Raw genomic sequence first — 15,648 nt, 5'->3', positions numbered from 1 at the left:
TGGGGCGTGCAGGAGGCAGCTGATCCATGATTCTTTCTCATCATTGATGTCTCTCTCTCTCTCTCTCTCTCCCTCTCTCTCTCTCTCTCTCTCTCCCTTCCTCTCTCTCTCTCCCTTATTCTCTTCAATCAATACAAATATATTAAAAATAAATAAAGGGAAGAGGAGAAGTGAGGCAGCAGCAGGAAGAAATGGTATCAAGAAAAAGGGTTTTTTGGTAAAAGAAATAACAATCTATTTACATGCTGGTATCCTATATAAGAAAGAGGTAATATGCAAATGGTCGTTACGTGGTGATGCTTAACGACCGATCACCAGGAGGGCGGAGAACTACAGGAGGGCGGGGCAGCAAGCTATGAGCCGTGGAGAGCTACCGCAGTGGTGGGCGGGGCAGCCAGCTGAGGCAAGTGGCAGCGAGCTACTCGCGCACGGATTCATGCGCAGGGCCACTAGTGTGATTAAAGTATAAATATTACTGGCCCTGACCCTGGCTGGTGTGGCTTAGTTGGTTGAGCATCGTCCTCTGCACCAAGAGGTCACTGGTTGGATTCCTGGTCAGGCTACTGGTTCCATTCCTGTTCAGGGTTGCAGCTCCATCCCCAGTAGGGGGCAGGTGATCAATGTCTCTCTCTCCCTCTCTCCAATAAAAACATATTTTTTGTTGCTGTTAATCCTCCCCCAACGATATTTTTCCATTGATTTTTAGAGAGAATGGAAGGAGGGGAAATGAGAGAGAGAGAGAGAGAAACATCAATGTGAGAGAGACACATTGATTGGTTGCCTCCTGCACATGCCAGGGGATTGAGCCAGCAACGGAGGTACATGCCCTTGACCAGAATTAAACCCGAGACCCTTCAGCCCACAGGCTAATGCTCTATCCACTGAGTCAAACTGGCTAGGGCTAAAAACATGTTTTTTAAAAATAAAAATAAATATTACTCATCCTCAAAATAACCCAGTAAAGGATATCAGTACTTTACAATGAAGGATGCAAGGTCAGGGAGCCTAAGAAATTTGGAACTAGGTCATGGCTTTTAAGTGACAAAAGCCACATTTAAACTCAGCTCTAAGTCCACATTTCATTTCACATTTTATATAGAATATAATACTGCCCTCTTTGCTTAATATAAATTTAATGCCTAACATTAACTGAATTACACTTACTAGGATATATTTTAATAGCCTTTTAATTTTTTTTTATTGATTTTTAGAGAGAGAGGAAGGGTGAGGGAGAGAGAAATATCAATGTGAGAGTGAAACATCGATTGGCTGCCTCCTGCATGTCCCCCACTGGGGATGGAGCCTGAAGCCCAGGCATGTGCCCTGACGGGGAATCAAACTAGCAACCTTTCGGTGCCCGACGGAACCCTGCCCAAACAACTGAGCCACACTGGCCAAGGCAGGATGTATTTTTAAAATAACTACTACATTGGCTGAAGAGGCTGTATCCGATGTTCTGGATAACAATAAACTGAATAACCTTTACAGAGTACACACTCCAGCCATGAAGATAAAACAATCACCTGAATGATTCTCATACAAGGCAACATTACATAAATACCTTAAGAGAAGTACCAAGTATTATGGAGACTCAGAGAAAGAGGCCTCCTTTGGGGCTGGAGGTGAAGATTTTGGAGATGCTTTACAGAAAAGGTAACATTTCAGCTGAACTTAAAGAGATAGGCAGGGTTTTGCAAGACAATTTTGACTGTGAGCTCTTAAAGGGCCACAACCTTGTCTAGCCCCAACGCCTAACACTAACACGTTGCAGCTGTTTAATGAATGTGGGTGGAGCGCATAAATGAACAAAAAGGCCATTCCAAAAGGAAGAAACAGCAAAAGAACCGGAGGCTGAATACATAAGGCACATCAACCAAAGGACCAGAGAGTGGGAGGGATAGGAATATAGACATACATTTGGAAAATAAGTGGAACTTGTCACGATTCTTTTTATATTTTGGCTTCCATATCTATCTCCCATCTTTTTTAAAGATTTTTTTTAAAAAATGTGTTTTTATTGATTTTTTTTTTTTTTTTTTTTTTTTTTTTTTTAGAGAGAGAGGAAAGGAGAAGGATGGAGAGATAGAAACATCGATGAGAGAGAAACATCATCAATTGGCTGCCTCCTGCAGGCCCCCTCCTGGGGATTGAGCCCGTAACCTGGGCATGTGCCCTGACCAGGAATTGAACCGGTGACCTCCTGGTTCCTGGGTCAATGCTCACCCACTAAGCCACACCAGCCTTTATCTCCCATCTTTAAGAAAATTCTCTCAACACCATCCCCATCCTCTGCCAGCCTTTACCTCATTCCTCTGCTCCCCATCTTATAAAAAATAATTGTATTGATGTATAATTTATATTCCATGTAATTACCCCATTTCAAGTATAAATCAATGGTATTTAGATCACAGAGTTGTGTAACCATTACCACAATCAATTTTAGAACAGTTTCGCCCTGGCCAGTGTGTCTCGGTGGTTGACCATCATCCCACACACCAAGAGCTTGCCAGTTTGATTCCCAGTAGTGGGTGTGCAGGAGGCAGCCAATTGATGTTTCTCTCTCTCTCCCCCCTCTCTCTCAAATCAATAAAAACATATTTTTTAAAAAGTTAGAACATTTTCATTATCCTAAAAAGAAACCCATTACCCACTATTACCAGTCACCCCCATTTCCCTCCAACCACCCCCCTTCCCAAAGACCTAGGCAACCACTGATCTGCTGTCTCTGTGAATTTGCCTATTCTGGATGTTTCACACAAATGAAAATATAAAATATGTGTTTTTCTGTGAATGGCTTCTTTCACTGGCATAATGTTTTCAGGGTTATCCATTCTGTAGAATGTATCAGTACTCCATTCCTTTTTATTGTTGAATAAAATTAAAAATTCCATTGTATGGGTATATGCAACATTTTATTTATCCATTCATCAGTTGAGAAATATTTGGGTGGTTTCCACTTCTGGACTATGATAAACAATGCTGCTTTGAATATTGGTATACAGGTTTTGTGTAGACATATTTTATTTATTTATTTATTGTACTAAGAGATAGCCAGTTTTATTCCAGGCTGGAGCAAGTCTAGCCGTGAGTGAATATAAAAGGCCGTTTTTGAAGAATTACAGGAATTATTCTTTGCGGTGCCTCCACCGTATATCCATATTTTTCAATATAGCCATTAAGTTTTCCAGCTTTATAAAATGGTATTGCCATCACCACCCAAATTTGGCTAAATATCCCAGGCACTGGTGATGCAAGAATAGCTGGGTGCAAAAACAGCAAATTGCCTGCACATCTTATTTGTGTACTCCTAATCTCAGGATCCGCCACCTCATTGTGCAATGTTATCCTGACAGCACAGAGCTCCTGCAAACCCAGAAGTGCGATGAAGAACAGCGACTGCGGCCTGGAATCACTCATACTTTCCAGTGGACTGAATGTCTCAGCCATCAGGTGGGACCATCGCCTGCTGTTTCGCACTCCTCAGCGGCCTTCTCACTATTCTCTGGCGCCACTACCAGCATGCCCCTGCACATACATCTTAATTTCTCTTGGGTATATACCTACAAGTGTATTTAACCTTTTAAGGAAATGCCAAACAGCTTTCCAAAGAAACGGAACCATTTTGCATTCCCACCAGCAGTGTATGAAGGGTCCAATCATTCTACATTACTACCTGTCTTCTTTATTACAGCCATCCTGGAGAGTGTGAAGTGACAGCTCATTGTGGTTTTGATTTGCATTTCTTCAATGGCTAATGATGCTGAGCATCTTTTCATGGCTACTTATAGATCTTCTTTGGAGAAATATCTATTCAGATCTTTAGCCCATTTTTTAATTGGGTTCTGCTCTCCATCTTCATCAAAGTTCTTAAAAGATTGGTCTGTACACACCCCATGTATACTTCCTTACCTTGTTTCACTCATCAACCCACCCCGACCTTGCTTTTTGCTCCCCACTCTCAAATGGTTTGTTAAAGTCACCAACCACCCTCACACTGACAAAATCAGTGACTACTCTTCCATCTTCATCTTTCAGGATAAAATTATGGTTTGCACATTTGCATTTAATTCCAGCTGACCTCTTATTCTAATCTTTATTTTCCCTGTCCCATTTCTTACCTATATTTTTATTTTACAGCATATTTTCTTATAGAATGAGGAATATAAACCAACAATCAAAGGATATATCCAGAGAACTACAGGTAACACAACTGGCTAAACCAGGGTGAATATATGGAATCATGGAGAATGATGAAGATTATGACTGAGACTTAATGAACCTGATCATTTGGGAGGATCTGCGGAAGGAGTTGGGCTTATGAGATGAGTTCTTGCATTCTATGGCATCAAGAGAACCAGGCCGGCGTGCAGGCTCGATCCCCAGTGTGGGGTGTGCAGGAGGCAGCTGATTCATCATTGATGTTTCTATCTCTCTCTCCTTCTCCTTTCCTCTCTGAAATCAATAAAAATATATGAGAGAGAGAGAGAGAGAGAGAGAGAGAGAGAGAGAGAGAGAGAGAGAGAGAGAGAGAACACCCTACAGGAAGAACTCAATGCTTAAATGAAACTCTATGGTTGTATCTGCCCCTCCCCTTAACTTCCTTTTTCCTCTCTATAAGTACCTCTCCATCTTGGCATACAGGGCAGTGTAGTTTGCCATGTCTGCATGTACTGGGTTGCAATTCTTTCTTTTCCCTGGTTTTTGTAGTTAATGGGGGTAGATGGGGAAGATAAGGAAAGGCTAGATCAATAGTGAGTACTAGGCTAAGGATTTGAACTTTGTTTAGCAGGTACTACTAGTATATAGTCATTAAAAGTTTTTATACAGCCCAGCTGTCATGGCTCAGTGGTTGAGCGTCTACCTATGAACCAGGAGGTCACGGTTCAATTCCCAGTCAGGGCACATGCCCGGGTTGCAGGCTAGATCTCCAGGGGGCGGAGGGGGAGAATGCAGGAGGCAGCTGATCAATGATTCTCATCATCGATGTTTCTCTCTCTCCCTGTCCTTTCCTCTCTGAAATCAATAAAAAAAAATTGTTTTAAAGGTTTTATACAAGAAATGCTCAGCACTAGACTACTGGAATGTTGGAAGGTTGTTCTGGCAGCAGGTATAAAATTACCTGGGGGCAAGGATTAGGGGCAGAGAAATAGGAGGTAAGGAGATCATGCTAGACATTTATTATCAAAGTAAAGATAATCTGTAATGAGACCATAAATTTGTGTAATAGTGCAAAAACAGGAAAGGAGGATCAATGGAAAGACATTACCACTAAACTTTAACCAACTGAGTTATTTGTATTACTGATAACTGCCCCCAGTCAAAAGATGTTAAAACTAAAAGTTCTTAGTCCACAGTTCTACTAAATTTAATTTGATGGAAACTAGATGACAATGTAGTAAACAAAAGAAATTTCTCTCTCCTTGTCTGAACTATAAACAATTTATAGTAGTGCTTCTCATTTTCTTTTTTTTTTCTTTTCTTTTTTTTTATTGAGGTATTATATGTGTACATATCTTACCATTGCCCCCCCCCACCCCACACCCATACATGCCCTCACCCCCCAGAGTTTTGCGTTCATTGTTTATGCTTATATGCATGCATACAAGTCCTTCGTTTGATTTCTTATCTCCCCCACCTCTCCCTAACTTTCCCCCTGTAATTTGAAAGTTTGTTTGTTGCTTTACTGTCTCTGTATCTATCTTTTTGTTCATCAGTTTATAATGTTCTTTATTATCCATAAGTGAGTGAGATCATGTGGTATTTTTCTTTCATTGACTGGCTTATTTCACTTAGCATAATGTTCTCCAATTCCATCCAGGTTGCTGCAAATGATGAGAATTCCTTCTTTTTATGGCAGCATAGTATTCCATTGTGTAGATGTACCACCGTTTTCTGATCCAGTCATCTGCTGACGGGCACCTAGGCTGTTTCCAAATCTTAGCTATTGTAAATTGTGCTGCTATGAACATAGGGGTGCATATATCCTTTCTGATTGGTGTTTCTAGTTTCTTCGGATATATTCCCAGGAGTGGGATTACTGGGTCAAATGGGAGTTCCATTTTCAGTTTTTTGAGGAAACTCCATACTGTTCTCCACAGTGGCTGCACCAGTCTGCATTCCCACCAGTAGTGCTTCTCATTTTCTTTTCTCTTGAGTAAACTCTAAAAATTTCAGGTAACTCAAGCTTCTGAAAGAGTAAAGATCTGGCAAAGCCCACCAGTCAGCCTTTTATTCTATATAATAAAAGGCTAATATGCAAATTGTCCCCTCGACTGGGAGTTCGACCAAGAGTTCAACCAGGGGGCAGGGCCGGCTTGCCAACTGCCCTCGGCCCCTCTCCCTGGCCGGCCCCACCCCCAATCAGACCCTCACACCAATAGGGAGTGGGGTTGGCCAACCACCCACGCCCCCTCCCCCCTGCCAGTCCAGCCCAATCAGCCCCAATCGGGGCGGGCTGGCCAGACCCTACCCGTGCAGAAATTCATGTACCGGGCCTCTACAAGAGGAAGAAAGAGGTAGAGAGAATTTCAAGGAGGAAGGAAGAGGTAGAGAAAGAGAAACATCAGTGATGATTGATCGGCTGCCTCCTGCATGACCCCTACTGGGGATCAAGCCCACAACCCAGACATGTCCCTTTGACCAGAATCGAACCTGGGTCCCCTCCATCCACTGAGCCAAACTAAGCCAGGGCACCCACCAGTCAGTCTTACTCTCATCATTGCCTCCCACTCTCCATTGATTTTTCAATATAAGATCAAGAGAAAACAGAAATTTATGCAAAATAGGTTGGAAAAGGCAAATTATCCCAGTCCCTTTTATTTTTTTCCAAAGGAAATGATTGTTGATGCTCTGAGGAGTTAAAGTATAATAACACATGCCAGGAAGATGATGTCAGGGAAGGCGTGGTTAAGCCCTTTACAAGTCTGAAATTCCTTTAGTCCCAAACATTTCCTCTTTCAATCTCACCTACCTTCAAATCTCTACTGAGGCAACTCTTTCCAACATTGAAGAAACAGTGCTGAGACCCTAGAACACAGATCTTTCTACTTCAGCCTTCTTTTTTTTTAATGAACTAAGATTAATTGAAGACTATTAAAATAGATTTAAAGTACCACATTATTTTACAGAAAATCTCGTTGAAATCCACATTTCCCCCCTTCTGTGACTATTTTAATTCCAAAGAAAGGAATGGATATTCAGCACTGCATCCTGCCCTAGCCGGTTTGGCTCAGCAGAAAGAGCATCAGGCCTGGGGACTGAAGGGTCCTGGGTTCAGTTGCAGTCAAGGGCATGTACTGAGGCTGCAGGCTCGTGATCCCCAGCCCTGGTCGGGGTGTGTGCAAAGGCAAGGATTGGGTGTGTGTCTTTCCCATCAATCTTTCTCTCTCTGTCTTTCTTTCTCCCTTTCACTCTCTCTGAAAACCAATGGAAAAATATCCTCAGGTAAGGATTCAGACAAACAAATAAACAAAAATACCACATCCTGAGGGAAAAAATCTGCCTTTATTAGGAATTATACATGTGTTGTTTTGATTTGCATTCCCCTAATAATTAGTGGTGCTGAGCATCTTTTCATATGTCTGTTTGCCATCTGTATGTCTTGCTTGAAAAAATATCTAGTCAGATCCTCTGCCTGTTTTTTATTCGGATTATTTATTTTTTTGCTGTTGAGTTGTATGAGTTCTTTTTTGTTTTTTAAATATGGAATGCTTCATGAATTTGCGTGTCATCCTTGTGCAAGGGCCATGCTAATCTTCTCTATATCATTCCAATTTTAGTATATGTGCCGCTGAAGTGAGCAAGTTTTATGCGTTCTTTATATGTTTTGGTATTAACCTCTAATTGGAAATATCATCTCCAAAAAAAGAAAAAATCTTCTCCCACTTGGGTAGTTGCCTTTTTGTTTTGTTGATGGTTTCCTCTGCTGTGCAGAAGCTTTTTAGTTGGATGGAGACCCATTTCATTTATTTTTGCTTTTGTTTCTTTTGCCTTTAGAGTCGAATTCAAAAAACACCACTGTGGACCATTGTCCAGAAGCTTAGTACTTATGTTTTCTTCTATGTATTTTATTGTTTCAGGTCTTACATTCAAGTCGTTAATCCATCTTGAGTTGATTTTTGTGTGTGGTATAAGATAGTGATCTAGTTTTATTCTTTTGCATGTGGCTGTCCAGTTTTCCCAACACCACTTAGTGTGTATTCTCGGCTCCTTTATCGTAAATTAACTGCCCATATATGTGTAGGTTTATTTCTGGGCTCTCAATTCCGTTCCGTTGGTCTCTGTGTGTTTTTGTTTAAAGCAGATATTTTATAATTTGTACTTTTTCAGAAGTTTAGAGTTTGATTGTTCTTTCAATTTTTAAAACATTTTTGACATGCCCAAGAACTTTATTACCTAGACTTGTTCTACTTGAGAAACTGAATTCTTTTATTTTTTAAATATAATTTTATTGATTTCAGAGAGGAAGGGAGAGGGAAAGGGAGATAGAAACATCAATGTTGAGAGAGAATCATTGATCAGCTGCCTCCTGCACACCCCACACTGGGGCACAACCCAGGCATGTGCCCTGACCAGGAATCGGACCGTGACTTCTTGGTTCATAGGTCGATGCTCAATTACTGAGCCACGCCATCCAGGCAAGAAACTGAATTCTTAATAGAAATGGCAAATAAGCCAACATAAAATTATAACTTTACCTTGTCATAGAAAGTCTGGTAGGATACATATACCAAACTGCTGCCAGTTATTTTCCATGAGGGTGAGATTTGGGTAATAAACTTCAGGACATGAAGGGAGGTCTTGACTTTTAATTTTATAAACCTCTTTATGCTTAAGTTTTTTGAAATTGACATGTCTTATATTTACTACTAAAAATTAATAAGTTATTTTTAAAATTATACCTTGGGTATAAAAATGCACAAATTAGCCCTGGCTGGTGTGGGTCAGTGGTTAAAGCATCAGTGTGCATACTGAAGGGTCAAGGGTTTGAGGATTCAATTCCCCGGTCAAGGGCACCCCCTCCTTCAGACTGTGGGGGAGGCAACCAGTCGATGTGTCTCTGTGTCTGTCTCACATCGATGTTTCTCTCTCTCTCTCCCCCCACCCTTCCACTCTCTCTGAAAAGCAATGGAAAAAATATCCTCATGTGAGGATTAACACACACACAAAAAATGCACAAATTACATGAGCAAATTCATCCAGAACACTCTCCCCAAAAGAGAAGTGAACACATTAAACCCTATATTTCATCACAAAAAACAAAGAACAATGTAGTAATGCTTTGGTCTAAATATATCAAATAGTCACAAACCTACACATACACACAAGGAATCATATATATAGTCACATAGTGATATCATAACATTGACGTGTAAGAACCCAAAGAATTCTTGACAAATATATTAGCAAGTATGTATCTACCCTACCCCCCACCAATGTTTCCTGAATTGCTTCTCAAGCCTTACAAGTTATCAAGAAGAGATATAAGATTTAAATATAAACCCATAAGCATACCTCTTTGTCCCCTACACTATCCTAGATTTAGAAGATGGTTCAATTTTTTTTAATATACTACAAGTGGAGGAGGGAGTAGAGAGCTAAGAAAAAGAGATTTAGATAGCATCAAATACATGAAACCCCTAGGAGGGAAAAAAAACTAATTCCTGTAATTCATTTTACTTCATTTTAATGGGTCTGGTTAACTGGAGAGACTTGGAGGGGGAAAATTAGGAAGGAAATTTTCATATCGTCCTATATAAGATTTGAAGACTAAAGACAGATGAACTATCCCTCTATCAAAATCATATACAAGGTGTGTGTATGTGTTATAAATATGTGTGTATGTAAATAACCAACAACAGACCCCGATTTTTTCAAGGATATAAACAGAATGAACACCATATAAACTAACACCCACAAACTAACGCTAAATGTCTTGGGTCTAAACATTTCACCCACTGCCTTGATCACACACTCTGTGTCAATCTACCTGTAATAGTCTCTTTAGGTCTATGAGAAAGCAGCAGGAATCCTTCCCCACTTCCAACTCTCCAACAGATGATCAAAAGATCCCTAAATGTCTACGGTATCATTTTCTTCAAAGAACAGCTACAACACTGAGAGGGTAAAGGGTCTTTCTCTTACAGCGTGAAGTTCCCCCAATCAGCACTGTATGCCCTGAAATGTAAAAAAAAAAAAAACAAAAAAAAACCTGCCAAGGATATTCCTTAGCAAATGTTGGCATGATGTCCATCTCTCTCCAGAGGGCCTATGGGTCCCAGCAAAGATAACTTTTTGGTGGCCTCTGGTTAATCCCAAAGACTCCAAGGATCCCTGCTGAGCCTGGCTATCCACAGATCTCAAAGCACCAGCAAAACCCAAAGAATCACAGACCTTTCTGCCTTAACCCTAAAGTATGTCTTCTCCTAAGGCTCCTTCCCTTCAGGCTGGGTGGGGTAAGGTCTCCTCTAGAAAAGTATACCCAGTTCTTGATGAAACTGTTGTGATTTCACCAACTATATTTCTGCTACTTGATAATGCTGGTCAGATGGGTAGGAAGGAAGGTGAGGTGGGGAGAATAGAAACAGTTAATCAAGAAGAAAATAATAGTGGAGGGGCGTGGGCCAGGGGCCAGGGTCTGGGATGACATGTTATCCCTGTGGAGATTAGGTATATCAGCAGGAAGTCAAACTAACTTCATTTCTCAAAGATAAAAACTTGTTTTTAATTCCCCTGCCTTCTCGGGCCTCACTTACAAAGACTGTAAATTCCTGGAACTTCAGAACCAGGTGAGAAAAGATGCCAGAAAGTGGTAGAAAAGAGAGAGGTGCTGAGATGAGAAAAGAAATCCTTTTCCTGACTTAAGGAGAATGTTGAAGCCAAGAGCACTCCCGGATCCCCAGAAAAGGAAGTAGCTGAATTCCAAAAAAAAGCACTTTCCCTACCTTTTTGTTGTTCTTGTTATAGCCAAAAGTCGAAATCCCAGGTCTGGAAGTCACTGATAGCAGCATTTTCTCTTTAATATTAGGGAGCTAAGAGAGGAGAGGGACAGGGAGGGAAGAGAGAGGGAGAGAGGAGAGAGGGAGAGGGAGAGAGAGAGAGAGAGAGAGAGAGAGAGAGAGAGAGAGAGAGAGAAGGAAAGGAGAGAAAGGGAGAGGGGGAGAGGGGGAGAGGGAGAGGGAGGGAGGGAAGGAGGGGAAGGAGGGAGGGAGAGAGTAAAGTGAGGGGGAGGAGAAAGGGAGAGAAAAGGAGCAAGAGGGAGAAAAATGAGGGGGTGGGGGTAAAGAATGAGCTTGGGCTGCCTGTTGACGTCACTGGGAGAAGTTAACCCAGAGTCTGAATGAGGCACTACCACTGGGTCCTAATGCCCAAGATGTTATTTTTTAATTTTTCACAGGCTTAGTAGTTGAAGCAAAAAGAAAAGTTCTTAGGTCTGCCCTTTCCATTCCACCCCCTTTCCTCTATGAACAAGTTCTGACTCTCACGAAAAGACCATGAGGATTATTTCCCCTTAGATACCAGCTGTAAGATCTCAAGCTTGTCCACCGGGACCCTACCTTGGAGAACGTGTGAAGAAAACCATACTAAGAACACGTGAGGCGAGCTCAGGACCCCCCCCCCCCCCCCCACACACACACACCCTTTATATTTACAGTGACCTTAGCACATGAAGAAAAAACAAACAGGAGGGCTCGCCAAAGAGCAGAGGAAAGCAAAACAGAATATGGGAAATGACTAGCTCCATGTCCTTGGGCAGTTCTACTCCTCATGCTAATGGGCTGATGCCTCTCACTGCTTTTCAGATTCCTACAGGTATGACTCCACACCTGGGAAGGAATCACCAAACCAGACTATGTCATCAAACTCAGTACCTCGTGTTTCTCCTTTCCCCCTGGCTTTCCTGGGAAATGATGCCTCATGCTTTCTTCAGCTATTTTATTTGACTGTTTATCTCACTGTTTCCTAGTCTCCACAGGCCATGAAGCGGAAACAGCCAGAGGTACTCACCAAACCTGGAATTTATGCCCAAACTGAAGTTCACAGAGATGTTTGCTTCAAGTTGTCTCTGGGCTGTAGAAAAAAACCAAAAAAACTATTTAAAAAGCATATGCTTCACCAAGAATGAAATTATAAAGTTCTTAGAGAGGAAGAACACACATTGAGAGTCAAGAACCTAACACAGCTGCAGCAACACTCACCTCTAAGTTTCAAAGGAACGTCCAGTAGACTGTCCTTCACCAGAGAAGACACCTGTAGAAAACCAAAGATGCAAGAATGCTACCCAGGAACTCCCACCAGTCCAAGTGGAGCAGGGATGTGGAATGAAGGCCTTCAAATCCCTTCTCCAGGCCACCTTGCTGCCATCATGGAATTCTCCTAAGACATAAATTCACCCTGTCTGCTTTGCCACAACAACCATTCAGCCCAAACCCTCCCTTAAACGAAGTCCCAATCTCGGTTTTCCTGTCACTTTTTTTGCTGTGATAACAGGACAGACAGTACTAACATTCTGCAGAGTAAATACACACATAGCACACCCCCATCTCTAACTTTCATTTCCAATGGGACAGGAAGTGCCTGCTCAGCTCCGGGGACACCGGAAGGGTGGGAACGGCCTCAATGTGGGAAATGCAACGGAGACTGGGAGCACAGCAGCCACTGCAGTAAGTAAGTTAATAGAGGCATCGCTCAGGGACACCTTTTTTTTAAAGCCCCTTTTCTACCCTCCGAGATCCTCATTCATTAGATACCAAGTTATCCTGGCTAGTTAGGCCCTTAGTTAATGTTTTCTTCCGTAGCCTGAGATATAGTACAAAAACCTTAAACTTTAAGGCCTGATTTATAATGGCAGTCAACCTAATATGATTTTTTAAAAATTCTAATATTCTCGATGCATCATGTTCTCTTATTGCATTCTTTAATGCTTAATGGTATCTTAGAACTGAAAATAGTTAAAACCAGGAGTTTTAGAGAGAAGTCGGCATGAGTTCAAATCCTGACTCCCCTGTTTAGTCACCATTTATGTGACTTTACGCCAAGTTAGTTAACATCTCTAATTTACTCATTTGAAAAATAGAGATATTGCCCACATTAGTAGTGTTTGGAATAAAAATCTAAGTTCTGGTTTAGTCCTGTTACTCACAAGCCGAGTGACGCTGGGAGAATTATTTCACATGTCTGAACCTTGCGGTTTTTTTATCTGCAAAACGAAGTAAATAAATGGTATCTAATTCCTAAAATTGCAATGAAATGAAGTAAGGCAATACATATAAAGGTGCCTGGTTCTCCTGGCCGGTTTGGCTCAGTGGACAGAGCCTCGGACCATGGACTGAAGGGTCCCAGGTTCCATTCTGGTCAAGGGCACATGCCTGGGCTGCAGGCTCCATCCCCAGCCCAACAGGGGACTGTGTGCAGGATGCAGCCAACCAATGTCTCTCTTTCTCTCTCTCTCTCTTTCTCTCTCTCTCTGTCTCTGCCCCTCCCTTCCACTCTCTCTAAAAATCAATGGGAAAAATATTCTCGGGTGAGGATTAACAAAAGATTAAACAAACAAACAAATAAACAAATGTGCCTGGCACTTGGTAAACACTCAATAGATGTTAGCTCCATTATGATTAATTCCTCTACTGTCCCCAGGGTGTATCCCTCTGGGTATTGTATAACCCAGATTTGGTGATCTGAAGTGAACATTTCCAAAAACTAGTATCTTAGTTACATTCAAAAGGTTATACGAGTTAGAGGGGATGGGGCTTGGGGAGCTGAGTGAAAAAGGTGAAGGGATTAGGCAAAGAAAGAAAAAAACTCATAGACACAGCAGTATGGTGATTACTAGAGGGAAAGGAGAGGAGAGGTGGAGCAGGTAAAGGGGGATAAATGGTGATGGAAGGAGACTTGAATTGGAGTGGTGACTACACAATATACAGATGATGTATTATATAATCGTACACCTGAAACCTATACAATTTTACTAACCAATGTCACCCTAATAAATTCAATAAAAAATGTTTAGGAATGGTTTATTGATTTTTAGAGAGAGAGGAAGGGAGAGGGAAAGAGAGAAACATTGATGTGAGAGCCTAACATCAATCGGCTGCCTCCTGCATGCCCTGTACTGGGGATCGAGCCCAAAATCCAAGCATGTGCCCTTGACCGGGAATTGAACCAGCAATGTTTTGGTGCACAGGACGAAGTCCAACCATTATTTTAAAAGACTCTGGCCAGTGTTGCTCAGTTGGCTGGAGTGAAGCTCCATACACCAAAAGGTCAGGGCGCATAAGGGAGGCAAACCATCAATGTTTCTCTCTCACATCATGTTTCTCTCTCTCTCCCTTCCTCTCTCTCTCTCTCTCTCTCTCTCTCTCTCTCTCTCTCTCTTCTCTCTCTCTCTCTCTCTCTCTCCCTCTCTCTCTCTCTCTCCCCCTCCTTTTTCTCTCTGAAATCAATAAAAAACATATCATTGGGTGAGGATTAAAAAATGTTTTTTTTTTAAAAAGAGTATATGAGTGTTCACTTAGGCAGCACATATACTAAAATTGGACCGATACAGAGAAGATTAGCATGGTCCCTGCACAAGAATGACACACAAATTTGTAAAGCCTTCCATATTTTTTTCCTCAAAAAATTAAAAATGGAGCTCCCATTTGACCCAGTAATCCCACTTCTAGGAATATAACCCAAGAAACCAGAAACACCAATCAGAAAGGATATATGCACCCCTATGTTCATAGCAACACAATTCACCATAGCTAAGATTTGGAAACAGCCTACATGCCCATCAGCAGATGAGTGGATTAAAAACTGTGGTACATCTACACAATGGAATACTACACTGCTGTAAAAAAAGAAGGAATTCTTACCATTTGCAACAGCATGGATGGAACTGGAGAGCAGTATGCTAAGCAAAATAAGCCAGTCAGAGAAAGATAAATATCACATGATCTCACTCATTTGTGGAATATAATGAAAAACAAACTGATGAATAAAAATAGAATCAGAGACATAGAAGCATCGAACAGACTTTCCAACCTATGAGGGAAGGTGGGGGATGAGGGGGTAGGAGATCAACCAAAGGACTTGTATGCATGCATATGAGCATAACCAATGGACACAGACAGTAGTGGGGTGAGGGTATGTGCTGGGGGGTGGGAGTGGCCGGGGAGAGGTCAATGGTGGGGGGGGGGGGAGGAGACTCATGTAATACTTTAAACAATAAAGAATTTAAATTTAAAAAATTATATGAGAACTAGGTAGGCTAAACTTTATAACTGGAAATACCGAATAAGTTTCAGGAATCACCCAATCCAATTTCTTTTCATTCTCTGCCTTCCAAACAATCTGATTATTCAGAAATTCTTTTCATAACTTTTAATCTCCTGGAAATTGATGAACCATCTCTTTCTCTAGAAAAAAAAGAAAACACAATAATACAGAACACCAAGCATACTAGATACAAGACACCTCAACTCCCATTTTTCTAGCGTCCTATTACTCTAAGAAATAGAAATGCATGTAGGAAAATTGTGGGATTTTCATGCATTCTAAGATTTAACACCATTTCTCTGCTCTAAAAGTAGACAGTACCACATAAATTTTATTTTACATGAACTAATACAAAACTCTAGGTTTTTACGGTCTGACTAAGGTGACAGC

The 15,648-nt window shown here is 41.4% G+C and overlaps 1 protein-coding gene across 6 annotated transcripts in view; it reads right to left on the bottom strand.

Annotated features, from left to right (window-relative positions):
- RBMS2 (RNA binding motif single stranded interacting protein 2) overlaps positions 1–12,507 on the bottom strand; it is a 49,957-nt gene extending 37,450 nt beyond the window's left edge. The window contains exons 1-3 of one of the 6 annotated variants that reach the window (XM_079775151.1): positions 12,198–12,507; positions 12,007–12,069; positions 10,944–11,030 (exon numbers count right to left, since the gene is read on the bottom strand). In XM_079775151.1, the coding sequence (XP_079631277.1) occupies positions 10,944–11,009 (66 nt within the window). In that variant the 5' untranslated portion in view covers positions 11,010–11,030; positions 12,007–12,069; positions 12,198–12,507. Of the gene's footprint in view, positions 1–10,943; positions 11,178–12,006; positions 12,070–12,197 lie in introns of those variants that run through there. The other 5 variants (XM_079775150.1, XM_079775153.1, XM_079775152.1 and 2 more) reach the window with 5 other exon arrangements.
- Between the last annotated feature and the right edge of the window lie 3,141 nt (positions 12,508–15,648).

The sequence above is a fragment of the Cnephaeus nilssonii genome (genome assembly GCF_951640355.1).
Source record: "Cnephaeus nilssonii genome assembly, chromosome: 6".
In the NCBI taxonomy this organism is placed as follows: domain Eukaryota; kingdom Metazoa; phylum Chordata; class Mammalia; order Chiroptera; family Vespertilionidae; genus Cnephaeus; species Cnephaeus nilssonii.
Note: the sequence above shows the minus strand (reverse complement) of the source record. Positions and strands in the feature narration are given on the sequence as shown.